The 19,597-nt window shown below is 47.0% G+C and overlaps 1 protein-coding gene across 2 annotated transcripts in view; it reads left to right on the top strand.

Moving 5' to 3' along the window:
* The window catches only part of DYNC1LI2 (dynein cytoplasmic 1 light intermediate chain 2), an 843,150-nt gene that overhangs the window by 255,416 nt on the left and 568,137 nt on the right, over positions 1-19,597 (top strand). For both annotated transcript variants that reach the window (XM_069653153.1, XM_069653162.1), the window contains one exon: positions 17,832-18,062. In XM_069653153.1, the coding sequence (XP_069509254.1) occupies positions 17,832-18,062 (231 nt within the window). The remainder of the gene's footprint in view (positions 1-17,831; positions 18,063-19,597) is intronic.

Below are 19,597 nucleotides of genomic sequence, written 5' to 3'. Positions count from 1 at the left end.
GAGTAAGTGAACTACAGGCTCTTTCTGTACTAGACCCCTTCGTAACAGTTCACAAGGATAAGGTGGTTCTACGCACACACCCAAGGTTTGCACCAAAATTCATCTCGAAATTTCATGTAAACCAGTCAATAGAACTACCAACGTTCTTTCAAAACCCTTCCAGCTTGGGAGAAAAAAGTCTGCATACACTAGATGTACGCAGAGCTGTCATGTTCTACATGGAAAGAACCAGACCACTGAGAAAGACTAATCAGTTCTTTGTCTCTGTGGCAGCAGGAAGAGAAGGAGATGCAGTTTCAAAGTCCACTATATCTAGATGGATTGTTCAATGCATCACTCTCTGTTACACTCTTGCTAAGAGAGAACTACCCTTCAAGCCAAGAGCACATTCCACTCGAGGCACTGGGGCTTCCATAGCGTTCATTGCAAATGTTCCCCTTGAGTCCATCTGCAAAGCGGCTACCTGGAGTTCTGTGCACACCTTTACAAAACACTACTGTCTAGATGCACACTCTAGATCTGACTCCCAGGTGGGACAGGCAGTATTAAGACATCTTTTCTCTACTGTTCCTTCTCATAACCCACCGCCAACTCCGGGTACTGCTCGCTAGTCTATGCACAGCATGTGATTCTAAGCAGATTAACAAACATCAGAAGACAATGCATTACTTACCGTAAAAACATTTCTGATGGTTGTATCTGCTTAGATTCACATGCGCCCACCCTTCCTCCCCGCTCGGATGGAAGGAACATAGACATCCTTTTCTATATTTCTCTCTTTTCTGTACTCACTCACGACTAGAAGGCTCCCTCAGGGCAGAAAAATACAAACTGAGGGACCTCGACGCGTGAGGGATTGTGGGTACGATGCACATCACTATAGGGATAGTGTTAGACACGCCTTGTCGACGTCCCCTTTTTCGACTACGAAAAACAAAATGCAATACTCCGCAGTGACCACTGGATGTCGGACTATGTACAGCATGTGAATCTAAGCAGATACAACCATCAGAAATGCTTTTACGTTAAGTAATGCATTGTCTTATCAGCGCATTCATCGGTGCGGGCAGTGAGTAGACTGCTAGCCAGGCAATGCGATGGTTTGGTTCCCTAATGTTCCTGTAATGTATGTAAATCTACCCCACCACCCCCGTGTCCTGTATCAGATTGGAGAGAGTAAGCGGAAGCCTTTTATGTAGTAGTATGAGCAATACATCTGGTGAATGTCTATTCGGGAACTGTGTGACTAGTGGTCTTTTGAGACCACTAGCTAGCCCATTGACATTCCATGTCAGAAATTTTAGGGTTCTGATGTCGCTTTTTGGTGAAGCCATTGTGAGTGGGGTGGCTGCTAGTGAACGCTGTGCTCTTTCCTGGGTAGATAGTAACATGGTAGTTCTTTGATGTGAATCTAAGCGGATACAACCATCAGAAATGCTTTTACGGTAAGTAATGCATTGTCATATATATATATATATATATATATATATATATATATATATATATATATATATATATATATATATATATATATATATATATATATATATAATACTTTATAAATCGCAAGAAGCGGTTTACAGGCACACACTACATTACTCCTCAGACGTGTGTAGAGCCTGAAGAGCCTTCATCTGCTGACTTCCACGCAGTTGGCCCTGCCAACACCTCGATTATGGCTCAGTTTGTCACCCCCACCAACACCCCTTCCACTTCTCCGGAGTGGAGTCAAGAAGAGTGGGAAGAGGATCCATCCCAGCAAGAATCAGACTTGACACAGAGTTTTAAGAAGGTACTCGGAGACTCCTTGCAGCAGGCGGTCTCTCAAGGGGTGCAGCCCATTACGAAGAGATTGGAGACTCTGGAAATGATAATGGCTGAACAACAGAAACAGATCACAGCCAGGAAAAGACGGGCTAGTAGCCCTGATGAAGGAACGTCAGCAGGACACCCCCAAAAAGGGGTTGAGAAGAAGGGGTGTAAAGTAGCCCGGAAGAGCAAGCACTCTTTGACCCCTCCCTCCCCCCCGGGCAACATTGAAAGGGTTAACACTGTTCCCCAATTGACAGGCGACCCTGTCGCCAGGCTTAAAGAAGCCTTCCTGGCACAGAACAGAGACGGCCAGGATAGACCCCTACCCCAGGGGTGTAAAATTTTAGGGGATGAGGACGAGGGCTATTCGCCCGATGATGAAGGGGGCAAGGAAGAGGAAGATATCAGTAAAGGTGTGGAAGACCCCCAAATCATAGAAGATACGGCAGACATTTTCAAGCCCGAAGCCATCCGGCACCCTAAGTCCTCAGAATGGGTACCTTCCCCTAGAGTGGCACTTTACATGGCTCAGCATATCAGAAAACCTCTAGAAAGAGAGGTAAGATCGAGAATGAGATCCGAGTGTCCTAGACCAGAGCTGCCGAATAAACTAACAGAAACCCCTGACTTAGACCCCAAGATGGTTACGTTTGTGACCAAAACAGCTAGAGAAGTCAGGAAAGGCGTGGACCGAGCCTGGAAAGGATGTCTGGTTAAGCTCCTGGACATTTCGGGTCCATTAGCAAAAATTATGGACCTCGCTGAGAAGTCAAAGGATACAGGTACGCCGTTAGACGCAACCGTCCTGGGTAACTGGGCGCAAAGAGCAGTATGCCTATTGGGCAACGCCAATTGTGCCTTATCTTCGGAAAGAAGAGGAATCTTATTGAAGATTGACAACAAGTTGAGCGACCTGGCCACCTATGAAGTGGGCGAAGGCACCAAAGGTCTGTTGGGCGAGGCGTTCGCTTAAGAAATGGCGCAGTTCGTAGGAACTTATTCTGCTTTAGAGAAGGCCCAGACTTCAATCAGGAAAATCTTTCCAGGGCGGATTTTTGCCGGGACCGGACGACATAGGGGTCGCTCGTCCGGTCGCTATAACTCCCAACGAAGGCCCTACAATCAGCGCGCCCAGTACTGGGACTCCAGACAACAAGACTCCTTCTTCCCGGCTAGATCGAGGTTCCCTAGAGGCCGCAGGGGAAGAGGAGCTTACAGACAACAAGGGGCAGTAGCCGGTGAGTACAGCATGTCGGAGTGTAGGAGGAAGAACCCTCCACTACCTGCGCGAATGGCAAGCATTATCAAGCGATGCATGGGTGCTACAGGCAGTAACAGGCCTACGGATAGAGTTTATAGGTACGCCAGTGCAGAGAACAGAACCCCGCCCCATAGTTATGGCGCAAGAGGAAGCTGCGCTCCTACACAGCGAGCTCAGCAAACTAGAAAGCAAAAATGCGATGGAGCGCGAACTCCAGACAGATCCCGGTTTCCTCAGCAACACGTTCCTAGTTCACAGAGGGGACAAAATAAGACCAGTAATAAATCTGAAAGATTTAAACAAATGGGTGTTATACAACCATTTCAAGATGGAGGGGATTCATCTTCTCCAAGACCTTCTGCGCTCCGGAGATTGGCTACCTCGTCTAGATCTCAAAGACGCATACCTAACGATTCCGATAGCAACTTCTTATCGGAAATATTTGCGCTTCCGATGGAAGGGAGAAGTATGGCGATTCACGTGTCTCCCGTTCGGTCTGTCCTCCGCTCCTTGGGCCTTCACCAAGCTCGTATGAAACCGGTGGCAGCAGCCATCAGAGAGAGAGAGGCATACGTATCATCATCTATCTAGACGACATTCTCGTCTGCGGATCAAAAAAAGCTACTCTAACAAAGAACGTTCAATGGGTATACTCACTCCTCACCTCGCTAGGATTCCTAGTGAACCTAGACAAATCCCAACTACGTCCTGTCCAGAGGATAGACTTTCTAGGCTTCACAATAGACTCGGTGAAAGCCTCCCTCGAGCTCCCGGGTCACAAAGTGAGAGCGATCAAGAAAGAACTCAGAGCAGCTCTAGCGAAAGGGACTATTTCCCTTCGCAAACTAGCCAGGGTAGTAGGTCTTCTAGCAGCCTCCATTCAAGCAATATTCCGGGTCCTCTTCATTATCGAGCACTGCAAAGTCTCAAGATGAAACATCTCCAAGGAGGTCTGCGATACCATCAATTAGTGACTTTGGACCGCGAGGCCCTCACAGAGCTCAACTGGTGGATAGAGAATATGGAGGCCTGGAACGGCCGCGCCATTTTTGGCGACGCCCCAGAACTAGAAATAGAATCAGATGCAAGCAGGTCAGGCTGGGGAGCCAGATGCGAACATGTGCAGACAGGAGGGAAGTGGTCAGAGGAAGAGTTACACCTCCATATAAATTGTCTCGAGTTGTTAGCCGGCTCTTTCGCAGTGCGCGCTTTTACGAAAGACGAGGTGAAATGTTGCGTACTGCTCAAGATGGACAACATCTCAGCAGTGCGATACATAAACAAATTGGGAGGCACAAAATCCAAAATGCTAGCCGAATTAGCGAAGAATTTCTGGCATTACTGTCTTCAAAACAGAATCTCCGTATCCGCGGAATACTTACCAGGCAAGCAGAACGAAGTAGTAGACTGGAATTCACGTTATCTGGTGGACTCCAGCGATTGGAAACTACACCTCCAAGTCTTCCAGCGATTACAGAATCTATGGGGGCCCCTACACATCTGTTTGCGTCCAAACTGAACGCCCAGACATCAAGATACATCAGCTGGAGGATAGACACGGATGCAGCGGGCACAGATGCCTTCCTGCAACCCTGGACAGGGGCAGTACATTATGCCTTCCCGCCGTTCATTATGATCACGAGAGCTATAGCGAAAGTTCGCAGAGACCAAGCAGAGATTGTGATGGTGCTCCCCCTATGGAAGGCACAGCCTTGGTTTCCAGTAGCGATGGAACTTTCTACGGATTTTCCGAGGATAGTGCCTCAGCTGCCGGACCTTCTCGACCCATCCGGCCATCCTCACCCGCTACTAGCCGCGGGCTCGCTACATTTGATAGCATACAGGGTTTCAGGAAAAGATGGGACTTGCCAGGAATTTCACAACTCGCTGCAGATTGCATCAGAGACTCCTGGGCGCCTTCCACCCTTCGGAGCTATAGTGCGGCATGGAATGGGTGGTCCAGGTGGTGTTCGGAGTACGAGTTGGATCCCGTTTCAGCCCCTTTAGTAGAAGTCCTCAACTTCCTAGATTTCAAATTTCAAGAAGGCGGCGCCTTCAGAACGGTGGGAGTGTATAGGTCAGCCATTTCAACGGGCCACAATGAAATAGATGGTACCGCGATAGGCGAGCACCCAGCAGTTGTACGTCTACTCGGGGGGGGGGGAGGGGGGAGATGAAGCTCAAAAGACCACCTATGCCCAAGTACAAAGTGTTGTGGGATGTTAGAGACGTTTTTCGCCTCTTTCTTACATGGCCCGATAACGAGAACTTGTCCCGATCTCAGTTATTGGGAAAGCTAGCCATGCTGCTTTGCCTTTCAGCCTGTAGGAGAGTTTCTGATGTCAAAGCTCTGGAAATCGATAGGAAAATATTCTATCCGGACGGCATATCTTTCACCATTACTAAAAGGACAAAGACCGATTAGAGAGTGATTGACTACCCGTACTTCACTAGTAATAAAAAGCTTTGCGTAGCGCAATGTATCAAAGATTATGAGAAAGCAACAGCGCATATTGGGCCACAGGGAGTGACCCATTGCGCGCAGGAAGCCCTATCATGCAGTAGCATCAGCGACCATTGCTAGATGGGTGAGAGAAATAATGCATTTGGCAGGGATTGACTGGTCTCTTTTTAGCGCGCATTCAGCCAGGGGGGTGATGGCTTCAAAAGCTTTTACTACAGGGGTGTCTCTACAAGACATTATGAAATCAGCAGATTGGTCCTCTGAGTCGACCTTCAAAACATTCTATTTTAAGCCTGTATCGGAAATACCTAATAGGGTGGTGAACAGCGTTGAACAAGCATAATGTGAGCCTCCTGTCTTGTCATAGAATAAAGATTGCCCACGCTATCAGCTCAGGAAGTCTTCATTCTATTAAAGACAAGGAGGCGAGCATTATATCCCACCCAGAATAGTAACATATCAGTTACATTGTCATGTGGTTAACTTTGTAACACTGTTGCTCATTCCCACCCTCATAATGACTCTCCATTCCTTTTAGGAGATGACCAGAAAACTACAGGATGAAGAAACCCGCAAAATTGAATAAAGTTCTTTCAAGTTGGTCGCTTTTGACCTTAAAGCCTTCAGTTCTGAGGATTGTTAACAGTTCATCCCGAGGGGATCGCTCCGTTGGCGAAGAGACTATTGAGTTTAAGGGCCAGACACACAGAAAGAGGAAAGGACCTGGGCACAAGGGTTCTTATACCGAAGGCTGCCCTCTGATAGGTGCAGAGCTGGGAGGATTGGACTACCAGAGACATGAGTATCATGGGACTAGTAGTTCCCAGGTGATTACAGCGATCACATGCAGATGTAAAACAAACGTTTAAACTGGTCCATTTTCGTTTTCCATAACTGTGGTTTTGTAAGAACATACATGTGCAGTATTAAAGTTAAGTTTTAAAGTGCTGGTGTGGCAGCAAATAAAGAAAGTAAAGCATAATGCTCGCCTCCTTGTCTTTAATAGAATGAAGACTTCCTGAGCTGATAGCGTGGGCAATCTTTATTTCTCTTTTTATGGACTGGGCAAGAACTCTTCCCCACCACCTGATCCAAATAAGGGTGTCCTTCACAGTTCAAAGGAAAACCAAGAAAATCCAGCTTTGGCAAGTTACCTCATTGAAACAACATAACATTTTCAAATCCAAAAGCTCTCACTCCTCCTGGATTAAGAACTCCCCCAAAGTATCTTAAAGGAAAAAGTCACAGGCTTTCACACCTCCTTGAATGAGAACTCCTTCACATCTTTGGCAACAACAAATGGTGTGATCAGAATAGTCTGCTTCAAGACAACAACAAACAGTTTGATCAAAATGTCTTGCTATTTGCTTTTCCAATAGTACCACCCTTCAGCACTTACTATTTCTACTACCCGGCGTAACAATTCACCAGGCCTCTACGGGCAATCACCTCTTGCCCTACAATTCTACTCACGTGGCCATCTACCAAAACAGATGAGTGCTTCAATGGTAACACTCTGCAGAATAATAACTTCAATAGCCTCCTTCAACATAAGCAGTTTAACAGCTTCCAAGGCATAGAACATTCACATCCCCCTCTGCATGAATACTGAAAATAATGTTCAGTATCAAGTCTTCTGCTGCTTCTATCTTGGCTGTAGTAATGTGCATCTACATCAGCCACAATGATGGGTATCTCTGAACCTGAATGGCAAACGTTGGGGCATCTCACTATTCCCCTTCTGTGTTTGGAAACCTTGATTGGACTGATATTGCCAGGTTCTCAAGGTCTCTTGGCTTGGGCATTGGTGGTATATTTGGGTTTCTAATAGGGTCTCCCCATCAGCACTCCTGGACTTTATTTGGTTTAATGCCAGCTCTTTATGCAAGTCATAACAGTTGGTTATGCGTAATATTTCTTTGCCTTCTGAAAGGTTCAATGGTTCGGTATTTGCAACCGTTATTAGCTTCTCTTTGTGACTTTGTAATTTCAGTATTTGTAATGCTTATTAGATTCTCTTTGTACGTTAACCACAGTTATTATTGGTAGAGTTGCTTAGTCTGCCTGTCGCTCGCAAGTGATCCTGCCTGCTCTGATCCTCTGTTCTGCACCGGAGCGCCCTGGGGTCACTCGCTTGGCTTTGACTCACTGGGTAAGTCACTTTCTGGTGTCCCTTTCCACATGATTGCACTTGTGGCTCCTTCCGACACGGCGCACCTTCTCCTTTCATTCACAGCTGCCTCAGCCACGTTGGTTTGTAGTCGTTCTGACTCCCGAGTCTCTCCGGTGCACCCCTGCCACCTCAGACCCCTCGACTTCTCACACTACTCCCGCCTTCCGCTGCAAAGGCTCTGCATCACGTAATCGTCTTGGGTAAGCGTTTCTTCCATACGCTTTCTGTTGCGCAACCTCTGCAGTTTGGGATGATCGAGGCACAGACCCTCTCAGAGACCCACATCGGTCCTGGTGTCTTCCAGCTCCTCTACTCCTCTCTTGCAGCATAGACTGCCCGTGCTTCTGCTTCTCAAACTGCTTCTGCCTCTTCTTTCTTCTTCTTTCTCTACTACCTGCACCTGAGGGGGCTTTTTATGCCTCCCACTCCTTCAGCTGTTTTCCTGTCATTTAGCTGACTTCTTCTACATCTTTGTTCCTCTATATCCCTCTTCCTTGTCTCAGTACTGCAGGAATTATGGGACCTGAAGTCCCTAACGAAAGAGTTGGCTTATTGTTAAGTGTAAACATTACAGAAAACCATCAATATACTAGAATCTTTGGGAAAAGTTAAATAAGGGATTCCCCCTTCCTCTTGACCTCTGTTCTCCCTCATGTGATCCTCCCGCAGAACACCACGCCAAGGGCCGGGGATCAGGAGGCATCTGCCTTTCCCTGGCCACATGAGGAAGGCCCCAGGCCGAGGTCTTGGTGAAAATGACTACAGATTAATCACAGCTACCTGTTAAAGCATTTGTTTTATCAAAAGCAATTCCTTGCCCTCATTATTTTGTTTTAATGTTAATTAGTGTCATAAGTCTCATTCACTCTTTGATGAAATAGCAGTGTTTAATAAGCAAAATAAGCATTGTGCTCCCTACCAAGATAAACGCAGCTTAGTTTTATTTGCCATCTTTTTTTATTTAAAAAAGTACATAAAAAGCATTCCTTTGCCCTTTTTCAGAGACTAAATGAGGACTTGTGCTGCAGAGCTATCTTTAAGCGCAGATTCGTTTCTTATATTTTCTTGAATCTAGAATGGCTTAATTTCTTTATCTGAAAAAGGTCTTTTGGAACAAGAACATCCCCCATTGTATTACACAATGGATGTCTAGGTCCCTGGACTGGTTTTTGCAGCATTCTGCCTTTCCAAGCTCTTTATTATTTCTCACTGCTTCTAAAATAAAAGTCCTTTCTGATGCTTGTTAATCTGCTTAGAATCACATGCTGTGCATATGGTCCGACATCCAGTGGTAACCGCGGAGTATTGCATCTTGTCTTTCGGGGGACCGAAAGGGGACGTTGGCATAGGCGTGTCTGAAACGCTATCCCTATCGTGACATGTGTAGTACCCAAAATCCCTCACGCGCCGAGGTCCCTCAGATTGTTTTTTTCCGCCCAGATAACTGGTCGCCCTATAGCAGAGCTCTTCATGAGACATTGTTTATCTTACCGAATTGTCGGTTTAATCCCCGTTAAGTCACTTCGTCTATCAAGAACATCTTCGACGAATTCTACGGGGGAATCGCCTACGGCTGTGGATTCCGGCACCTAAGATCCGGCGTTCAGACCTCCACGTGGTCGGGCCTTCTGGCCGGCCTACACAGTAGGGAGAGTGGGCTCGGGGTTTGCCATACTGCTATAAGATGTCTTTCCTCTTTTCCACTTCTTTCCTTTTTGGTCTGGTCACCCTTACCTTCTGCTATGGAAAGGACTCCATTTAGATTCTGCCCTCTGTGAAGGGTCAGATATCCGTGGAAAGACGAGCACACTTCGTGTACGCTTGTCTCCCCCTAGAGCACTAAAGCGGTGTTCGGCGTATAATCTCCTAAACCTAATCCCTTAAGGAGCACCGGTTGAAGCGGTGGGCCGCATACGGTATGTCACGCGTGGAACCTCCCTCCCCTGCTGCGACACCAGCCGAGAGTGACTGGGGTAGATCGGATGACCAAACGTCCAACGCGGACGTTGTAGACCTTGAGGCGGACGATTCTAGAGCCGCCATGCCTGTCCCTGACCCTTCCAGGCTCGACTCCGGTCTTACTACAGGGACCACACCCGGTGACGGGGGCGTACATTCGCACCACACAAAACCCAAGCGCCCTCCTCGACGACGTCGAAGAAGGCTGAAGCGCCATCTGATCGATCTGATTCGAAGCCTTCCCTGCATCCGCAGCAGCGCATGACGTCTGGGCTTAATAAACTTAAGAAAGGCGCTACTCCCCAAACTACACACGCCGAAGTTTCTGAACAAGAAACTTCCACTTTCAAGGTTTCCAAGGGCTGTGCAGGCTCGAAAACTAAGAGTAGGCCTCTAACTAGGCCTCTACCCGGGAAGCCATCATCGGAGGCGTTGTCCCCCCGAAGATTCGGTAACTATCAGTAAGAGCATCAACAGGATTGCTACGGCGGTGGGCCTTGTACCGGTTTCGCCCACAGTTATGGGCCAATCCGCCGAAAGGTTTTCCACGGTTTTGGAAGACGATCCTGAGGACTCTTACGAAGAGAGCCAGGTACCCCTCTCAAGCACCCTGAGGAGATCCTCTGAACCCCTTAGGGCGGAGGACCCGGTTCCTGCTCAGCTGGTCCATTTGGGTCATTCAAGTGGACCACGGAGCAATTTGAGGGGTATATGGATCGACTGCAGCAGGTTTTCGGTGCTTCTGATCAACCTCTGCCGAAAAAAGCTCGGGTAGACCCTAACCCTCATACACAAGTTGCCCAACACCTAGATGTTCAACACTATGTTGATTATCAAGAAGATGTCCAGAGGGACACGTATAGAGACATCTATACAGAAGAAGAGGAGACTTCTTTTCTGGACAATTATGGGGAAGATCAAGGCGCAACGGACAACTGGGAGGACACCCAGCAGGACGATCACAATTCTGATATCGTTTGCCTCGACTCTCCCCCATCCACACTGGTTAGGCAGGCTCCCCCGGTGGATGATCAAATGGCTTTCAACAACACGTTGAAAAAAGCAGCGGAATTCTTTAAAATTGCCACGATTGAGGCATTGCCTGAACAGGATTTCGCGGAAAACATTATTAATGACAAGCCTCCGGCTAGCCAGTCTATCCCTCTCTTGAGCTCTGTAAAGAGACGACTGGCCCCTTCTTTACTCGCACCCGCAAGGGTCGAAAAACTCTTCCGGCCCTCCCCCACCGACCCACTCTACATCAAAGGGCACGCAATCCCAGACTCGCTGGTGGTGACCAACACTCGCAAGAGAGCAAGGGTTCCCCTTGTCACGGGAGAGTCACCCCCGGACAAGGAGTCCAAAAGGTTGTATGCCTTAGGTAAACGGGTCACGTCGGCGGCTGCTTATACCGTCCGGATTGCCAATAACACTACGTTGCTGGCAAGCTATGTCGACGCCCAATTGAACCTACTCCAGGAAGGCCTCCAGGAGGTTCCGGAACCAACCAGAGCCAAGCTTCTCGCCATTGTGTCGGAGGGTAAACTTGCCAATCAAAATGTTGTAAAGAATACCCTGGACTCCGCAGAGACAGCAGGCAGGTCTCTCGCACAGGGTACTCTCCTAAAGAGACGCGCGTGGCTGCGCAAGTCGGGTTTCAGGCCTGAGACCCAGGCATCCATCAATAAACCCATAGAAGAGGCCAACCTCTTTGGGAAGGCGGTAGATGATGCGTTGGAGACAGCCAAGAAGGAGCATGACACTATTAAGTCACTGCACCAAATTTCCCAAAAACCCTCTTCACAGAGGGGCAGCAATTCTCGGCGGTCCTTTTGAGGACAAGCCAGCGCCGCTCAAAATAATTTCGGCACGGGCAACTTCAACGCAAGTCAACCGGCTGCAAGCCCCACTTACTACCCCCAGAGCGGTCAGAAGCGTGGAAAAAATAGAGGCATAGGCTCCAATTCCAGAGGTGCGTCAACCTCTGGTCAGAAATGACCACCAAGTTCAGGTCCCCTCCCATGTCTCCCCGGTCGGGGGCCGATAAACATCTTTCCTCAAGGCATGGGAGGGGATAACTTCAGACCAGTGGGTATTAAAGACGGTCGCCCACGGTTATTGCGTGGAATTCGCCCGACCCCACAGTTCAGACCGCCGAAACATCGACGCCTTTCACCGGAACATCTGCAGATCCAGGTCCAAGAGGTGGAGCCGCTGCTGGGAAAGGACGCCATAGAAGCCGTCCCGATTCTTCGGGTAAACAAGGGTATTTAATCAATATACTTCCTTGTACCCAAAAAGGATCTCACCATGCGTCCTGTTCTAGACCTACGCCCAGCGAACAAGTTCATAAAGCCCCAGAAGTTTTGCATGGTAACACTTCAAGAGGTGATCCCATTGCTAAATCAAGGGGACTTCATGACAACATTGGATATGAAAGATGCATACTTTCATATTTCAATGCTGCCAGCGCACAGAAAATTCCTAAGGTTCGTGATTCAGGACAAACACTACCAGTTCAAGGTACTCCCCTTCGGCATAGCCTCGGCGCCACAGGTGTTTACCAAGGTCCTGGCAGTGGCAGCAGCACACCTGCGCAGACTTTCAGTTCCAGTTTACCCTTAACTCGACGACTGGCTCATCACGGGGGACTCTTTCGATGTTTGTTTTTCGAACACCCAAAGGACAGTAGACCTACTGTTCAGCCTCGGATTTTCTATCAACGAAAAGAAATCCAGCTTAGTCCCCAGCCAAGTAAAACAGTTCCTGGGGGCTCTAATTCGCATGAAAGACGGTCTAGTCTTCCCTTCCAGCGAGAGGGTTCAGAACATGCTCTCTCAAGTTCCTCAGTATGTAGCCAGTCGGAAGGTGACGGTACGCAAAGCTATGCGTTTGCTAGGGATGATGGCGTCGTGCATATACTTGGTCCCCCACGCACGACTGCACATGCGTCCCATGCAGGTGTGGCTCAACAGCCAGTGGTGTCAGGCCAGCGGACAATGGGAAGATCTGGTAGTTGTCTCGCCAGCCCTCGTTCTCTCTCTGCAGTGGTGGTAGAGGGAGAACCTCTTGAAGGGGAAAACCTTCACCACCCCTGCAGTGGAAGCCACTCTCACGACAGACGCATCTCTCACAGGGTGGGGGGCTCACCTGCTTCAACAGACAGCGCACGGAGTGTGGTCCCCTCAGGTAGCGTCCAACCATATAAACCTACTGGAGCTACTAGCAGTGTTCAAAGCATTGAAGGCCTTTCAGGAACAACTGCAAGGGAAGACAGTGCTGGTCCTAACCGACAGCACAACAGCAATGTATTATCTGAACAAGCAGGGGGGCTCTCACTCTCCAGGGCTATCCAAGCTGTCCCAAAACATCTGGATATGGGCTCTCAAACACAAGTTGTTCCTGATATCCCAAAATGTTCCAGGGGAACTCAATCTTCTGGCAGACGTACTCAGCAGAGATTTTCCTCTGCCAGAAGAATACGAATGGCGTCTGCACGAAGACATTGTATCCAACGTCTTTGCAGAATGGGGGTTTCCAGAGATCGACTTGTTCACTACTCAGGAGAACGCCCAATGCCCAGATTACGCCTCCAGGTACCCCCAGAACCGATCCAAGGGGAACGGTCTCTGGATAACTTGGTCGGGGAAATTTGTTTACGCTTTTCCCCCCGATTCCCCTTCTGAACAAGATAGTGCACAAGATGCACCAGGAACCAGTCACCATGATTCTGGTGGCTCCTATGTGGGCCCGCCAACCCTGGTTCGCGCACCTGATGGAAATGTCCCTCTCCCCACTAGTCCAGCTGCCCTGCCCGTACAACATGTTGTCTCAGGACAGGGGGGAGACTCTGCACCCATGCCCACAAACTGAATTTAGCAGCCTGGCTCCTGAAGTCAGAGTTTGGACATCTGCAACTCCCTCAAAGATGCATGGACATACTGAGGGAGGCAAGAAAGCCTAACACACGTTATTGCTATGCCAGCAAATGGAAACGTTTTGTTATTTGGTGCAGTTCCAAAGGCGTCAATCCCACCGATTTGTTCGCCTTCACACATTGTGTTATATCTAACCCATCTGTTGGACTCTGGGTTAGTCTTCAATTCCTTAAAGGTTCACCTAGCGGCGTTGTCAGCCTACACCACGTCACTAAACACTTGTGTATAGGCGCGTTACAAATGCCATATCATAACAGCAGAAGGTGTCGTGGTGGGAAATACCTGTGATTAAAGCCTTTATGGAAGGGGTTAAAAGAATGTATCCGCCCATCACTCACCCAGCCCCTAGGTGGGATCTAAATGTGGTTTTAACTAGGCTCATGGGACCCACTTTTGAGCCTATGCATAAAGCTAGTCTGAAAGACCTGACTTACAAGACAGTCTTTCTAGTAGCTATCACTTCTATCAGAAGAGTTGGCGAACTACAGGCCCTCTCGGTCTTGGACCCCTTTGTTACAGTCCACAAAGATAAAGTAGTTCTGTGCACTCATCCCAGATTTGCGCCGAAATTTATTTCGAAGCTCCATGTGAACCAGTCAATCGAACTACCCACGTTCTTCCAGAGACCTACTAACATGGCTGAAAGAAGCCTTCACACACTAGATGTGCGCAGGGCCGTCATGTTCTACATGGATAGAACTAAACCACTGAGGAAAACTAAACAATTCTTTGTTTCAGTGGCAGCTGGTAGAGAAGGGGACCCTGTCTCTAAATCAGCAATATCAAGGTGGATTGTCAAATGCATCACACTATGTTACACTATGGCAAAGAGAGAACTGCCCTTCAAGCCTAGAGCACATTCTACTCGAGGCACTGGGGCATCCATAGCATTCATTGCAAATGTTCTCCTAGAGTCCATTTGCAAAGCGGCAACCTGGAGTTCTGTACACACCTTTACAAAACACTATTGCCTAGACACTCATTCTAGGTCTGATTCTCAGGTAGGACAAGCAGTACTAAGACATCTTTTTTCTACTGTTCCTTCTCACAACCCACCTCCAACTCCGGGTACTGCTCGCTAGTCTATGCACAGCATGTGATTCTAAGCAGATTAACAAGCATCAGAAGACATGCATTACTTACCGTAAAAGCATTTCTGATTATTGTATCTGCTTAGATTCACATGCGCCCTCCCTGCCTCCCCGCTCGGGGTGGAAGGAACATAGACTTCTTACTACTTTCTCTCTTCATGTACTCACTCACTATAGCCTTGGGCTCCCTCATGGCAGAAAAAATACAATCGGAGGGACCTCGGCGCGTGAGGGATTTTGGGTACTACACACGTCACGATAGGGATAGTGTTCCAGACACGCCTATGCCGACGTCCCCTTTCGGTCCCCCAAAAGACAAGATGCAATACTCGGCGGTTACCACTGGATGTCGGACCATATTCACAGCATGTGAATCTAAGCAGATACAATCATCAGAAATGCTTTTACGGTAAGTAATGCATGTCATACAGTTCTTTCCTGGGACGTCATTATTTTCCATACTCTATAAACATTTCAGCATTCCCTATTCTTATTCATGCTGATTTCAATTCAGATTCCTTTTGCTGCTCTTTTATCTTTCATCTTCCTTCCCATTGTGCCACTTGACTTTGCTCCTCCCTCTTTGTTCTTTTGTTGTGTCATGGCACACCTTAGTTTTTTTTTTTTTTTGGTTGTATGTGTGAAAGTCCCGAGAATCCCACACTCGGGTGGCTAGGGAAAGGCCATTGCTTTTGGATCCCGACCCTGGGGGTGGACAAGTGAGGGAGGATCACCTGGGTAGGGGTCTCCTGGGAGTAGCACCCAAAGGTGAGACATGGTATCCTACTTTTTCCACAACCCATCTAACCCCTATCCCTGTGTAGTTTATGGGAAACTACAACTCCTATAATTCCTCCCCACCTTGTCTTGACAAAAGTACTGCACAGAGGAAGATGAGGAATGAGGTCAGAAGGATTACCTCCCCTGACTTGGATTGGCCCTGTCCCTGTAATGAGGTCAGGCAGAGTTGGGCAAGTGGCGCGCACAGGCACACTGTGAGTGAGGCTGGGTTTGGAAGGAACGGCTCTTCCGAGGCTGATGCGAACTAGGCTGTGGGAGTTGGAAGGTGAAAGGGCTGATCAACAGTTGAGAGGATCGAGAGCAAGCCAGGCAAGATTTCCAAGCTTTCCGGAAACCGCGAGTGTTTCAAAAGCAGAGACGAGCGAGCAGAGGGAAGCCTGTGCAGAACTGTGAGAAATTGAGCATATGATATATTGATGGCAAGGCTGGTGAAGCCTAAGGTAGTGATTGAACTACCAGAAATTGAAAGCCTAAGATTGAACTATTGAACTATACAGTAAGCCAAAGTGTGTAAGACTGATGGAACTGTGCCATCCACCTATCCTTTGTTTATTAAGAGACTCTCTAGACCCCGTGGGGTTGAACCTGGGGAAGGGAGTTAGTGCTGAAGCCATTCTGACATTTAAGATCCTATTTTCCTTTTTCTATCCCCTTAACATATTTATCTTGATAAGGAGTACAATTTTCGATTTTCTTAGAATAGGCCTTTTTATATTTACCAGACTGACTTGGACATATTTATTGTTTAATGGTTGAGAGTACTCCCAATTTAGAGTTGGGGCCAGTTGGGAATTCTACCATCCCAATCAAATTTGTAAATAAAGGTTTTCGAAACTTGTATCCATTGTGTCTTCTGCTCTATACCATGCCTTCCTCATACAGGGCATCCGTGAATATAATTTCTAGCACCGCCAGGCATGTTCACGACCTACATGCCACTGTTTCTTTCACATTGCCCATTCCTGTATATACTGAATACCTGAGGATATGGTAGGGTTTAGGTGGTCCTAGGATTGTGTGGTTGATACATGTGGGATGAAGGAGTATTCCGCCAGATGACTGGTACACTTCGAAAATGCTAGGGCTGGTGACTGCACGAGTCTGAAAGTCTGCTTTGTTAGATCTGCATAAGGGATATTGGCGAGGCAAGCATCTTTCAGAGGCCAGACTGAGCTGATTTGACCTGTAGGCTTTGCAGCAATCTGTTCTGAGCACAGTCTGCCATTTTGTCTGTGGCGAGCACCCTGCTCAGTGGGTGGACAAGATTGTTGCCGGGCCAAAAATGACCAAGCTCTGCACTTTGACAGCCTGACATCTTTGGATGGAAGACCAATCTGTCCTTTTGCTGGTCTAGGCAACCATAGGAGAAGCCTGTTACATGACTTGAATCTTTGCTGTGCCCCAATCCTAAGGGGCACCTTATATGGGTGTCCCTGTTACTCCACTGTGGGAAGTACCCTGTAGATGGGGAGGTGTCCCCTTCCAGGTTATATCTACCTCTGTGGATGTAAATATCTTATTCTTGTGTTTGCTTCTAGAGCAATAGGAGGGTGTCTGGCTAACATGGCTTATGTGTCCCCTAACCTTGCCAATCCTGAGAGCCTTCCCAAACGTCTTCCATGTGTGCCACTCGGTGGTGGGAACCTACCCGAAGGTTAGAGGATTCGTTGACTACATTGATGGATTTTCTTTTAGTATCCTGAGAATCCTGTTCGATGAGTTGCCTATTATTGCTTTGTATTGTAAATGTAACTTACTGTGGGTTGTAAATGGGAGTATATATTTTGGAAATACCTTGCCTCTTTATCTGTTCTTTGGCAAATCGGAAAGTTCATCAAACCTGACTTGGGGGAAATTCTGCTCTCAAAGGACTTGTGCAAAGGTTGTCGACTGAGAAGAGCCCAAATCTTTGGGGTGGTGGAACTTGTCATAGTCCCCTCTTGCCTACTTCTCATCCTCGTTTTTTTTTTTTCGGAAATTGGTAGCTTTGCCGCCACTGATCTAGCCTGTTTCACTCATTTTATTATTAGTCTAAAACCCTAAAGACTGCAGTTCACTACTGGGACTCCTCTTTGTCATCTTCTCTTAATGCTTTGATTGTCAATATAAAGCTATTTCAGTAATAGGCTTTTTGTTATTCAGTGCTTTCTGACGCGTCAGTAAATGTTTGGATATCACTTTGGAAATGTTTTCTTTAATTGTGTTGGTGATTTTGTTAGAAACTGTGGCTAACACACGTGTTGACCAGACCAAGCATTGTCTGACCAGCTTTGCATTCAATGTCTTTGTGTATTTTTGTTGATGTCTAATTGAAGACTTTCTTACTTCACAGATCATACCCGCTGCAATGTATGGATCTTGGACGGGGATTTGTACCATAAAGGCCTTCTAAAATTTGCTGTTTCTGCAGAATCTTTGCGTGAGACACTTGCTGTCTTTGTGGCAGATATGTCTAGACCATGGACTATTATGGAATCTTTACAGAAATGGGCCAGTGTTTTACATGAACATATTGACAAGCTGAAAATTCGACCAGAAGACATGCGAGATTTGGAACAAAAATGCAAGTCATTTATAATTATTTTTAACCAATGTGTTACTTGCTGTAATGTGGGTAAGCTGTGCACGAATAATGAGCCCTTGTTCTCCTGGAATGTATTATTGAAAGAAACCAGTGTCGTCAGTTTTGCTTACATGAGCTCATTTGTCGTCATTGAATGTTATTCACTATTTGCAAGGAGATTTGTTTTTTAATGGTTTCCTTGTCTTGTCGATGGTTTCGAAAAACCCATTTAAAAATAAACATTTTATTTATTGTTCGGCTACATGACAATTGTAGGCCTTGAGCTATATTTACTAGTTAAACAGCAAAGGGATGCCATGTTTTGCATTCATAATTAATTTTCCTGTGTGAGCGCCATGTGTTTTTTAGTTGGGTTGCTGTTGGTGGGGTATGGCCAGGTGCAATATAAATGTGAATGACTGCCTTAGAATGTATTGGAGATATAGTCTGATGTCCTTAAAGCGGGATTCTTCAACCTTTGCCCCTCGAGGTGTTTTGGATTACAACTTGGTGAGAGATAATGGGAGTAATAGTCCAAAACATCTGGAGAGCCTTTTGTTGCAGACCTCTGCCTTTAAAGCAATTGGTTTAGAACTGTTTAGAGTAAGCAGGGAAGGCCCTCGCACATGTTTGCTCTCAGAACTGCCTTATAAGAGTACAAGCCAGAAATATAATTATTACAGTAGTTCTAGAAAAGCAAGACCATATACATTGTATGGAATTGTGCAAGTGTCCCTTCGTGTCATCTGGTGCTACACTATGGTGGTTTAATATGAAAGCAACAAAACAGCAGGTCCTTCACTTCAGTGTCCTGAATACCAAATAAGAACTGCATGGCTTGCCAAGTTAGGCTTTGTTTTCAGCTCTAAGTTATTGGTGCACGGCCTGCCCAAGCAGATGACAGAGGGAGGCTCTACTGTGTATCACAATGAGTTGTATAGCATCTGTACAGTTCCTGGTAGGCATGTACTGGTGCCCATCAACTGTTCTGTGCTAGTTGCTCCATTATTTGTAGTTGGACTGGACGAAGCATAGGTAGGAAATCACGGTTTACCTGTTTTTTTTGGTCCAAGTAGATCTGGAGAGGGGTGTTGTGGACTAGCATGGCCGCTGCTCATCCTTTTCATTTTCTCTAGATATGCCGTTCCTTCGATGCAGTTGGTATACATGTTTGTTTGAGATAAAAAAACAAATAAAAAATAAAACACAACCTGGTAACTCCTCATAATGCCTTATCACAAACTTCTCGATCCATGCTAGCTCTAGGGTAGATCCGCTGATTAAACAAGCTGTACTTTGTAACAGTCCTGGTTTTAACTGGCTTTTTTCCCCTTAATTTTCCTGTTACTGTTCTGAGCTTTCTTCCCGCTTGTTGTGGGGGTGCTTTGTAACGAGCATTGTGGAAATGTGACATGACGTAGGAGCAAGACTAGTTAGTCACCGAAGTGACTACTAGACTGCTGGTGCATAGTTGCCTTTCCACGTACCCTCACTGCTATCCTCTGTAATAAGTCTGAACCTTTGCCATGATAAAA

This window comes from Ambystoma mexicanum, chromosome 1p, assembly GCF_040938575.1.
Source record: "Ambystoma mexicanum isolate Mex_15411 chromosome 1p, UKY_AmexF1_1, whole genome shotgun sequence".
Classification (NCBI taxonomy): domain Eukaryota; kingdom Metazoa; phylum Chordata; class Amphibia; order Caudata; family Ambystomatidae; genus Ambystoma; species Ambystoma mexicanum.
The sequence above is the reverse complement of the archived record's forward strand: the minus strand, read 5'-3'. Positions and strand labels throughout refer to the sequence as shown.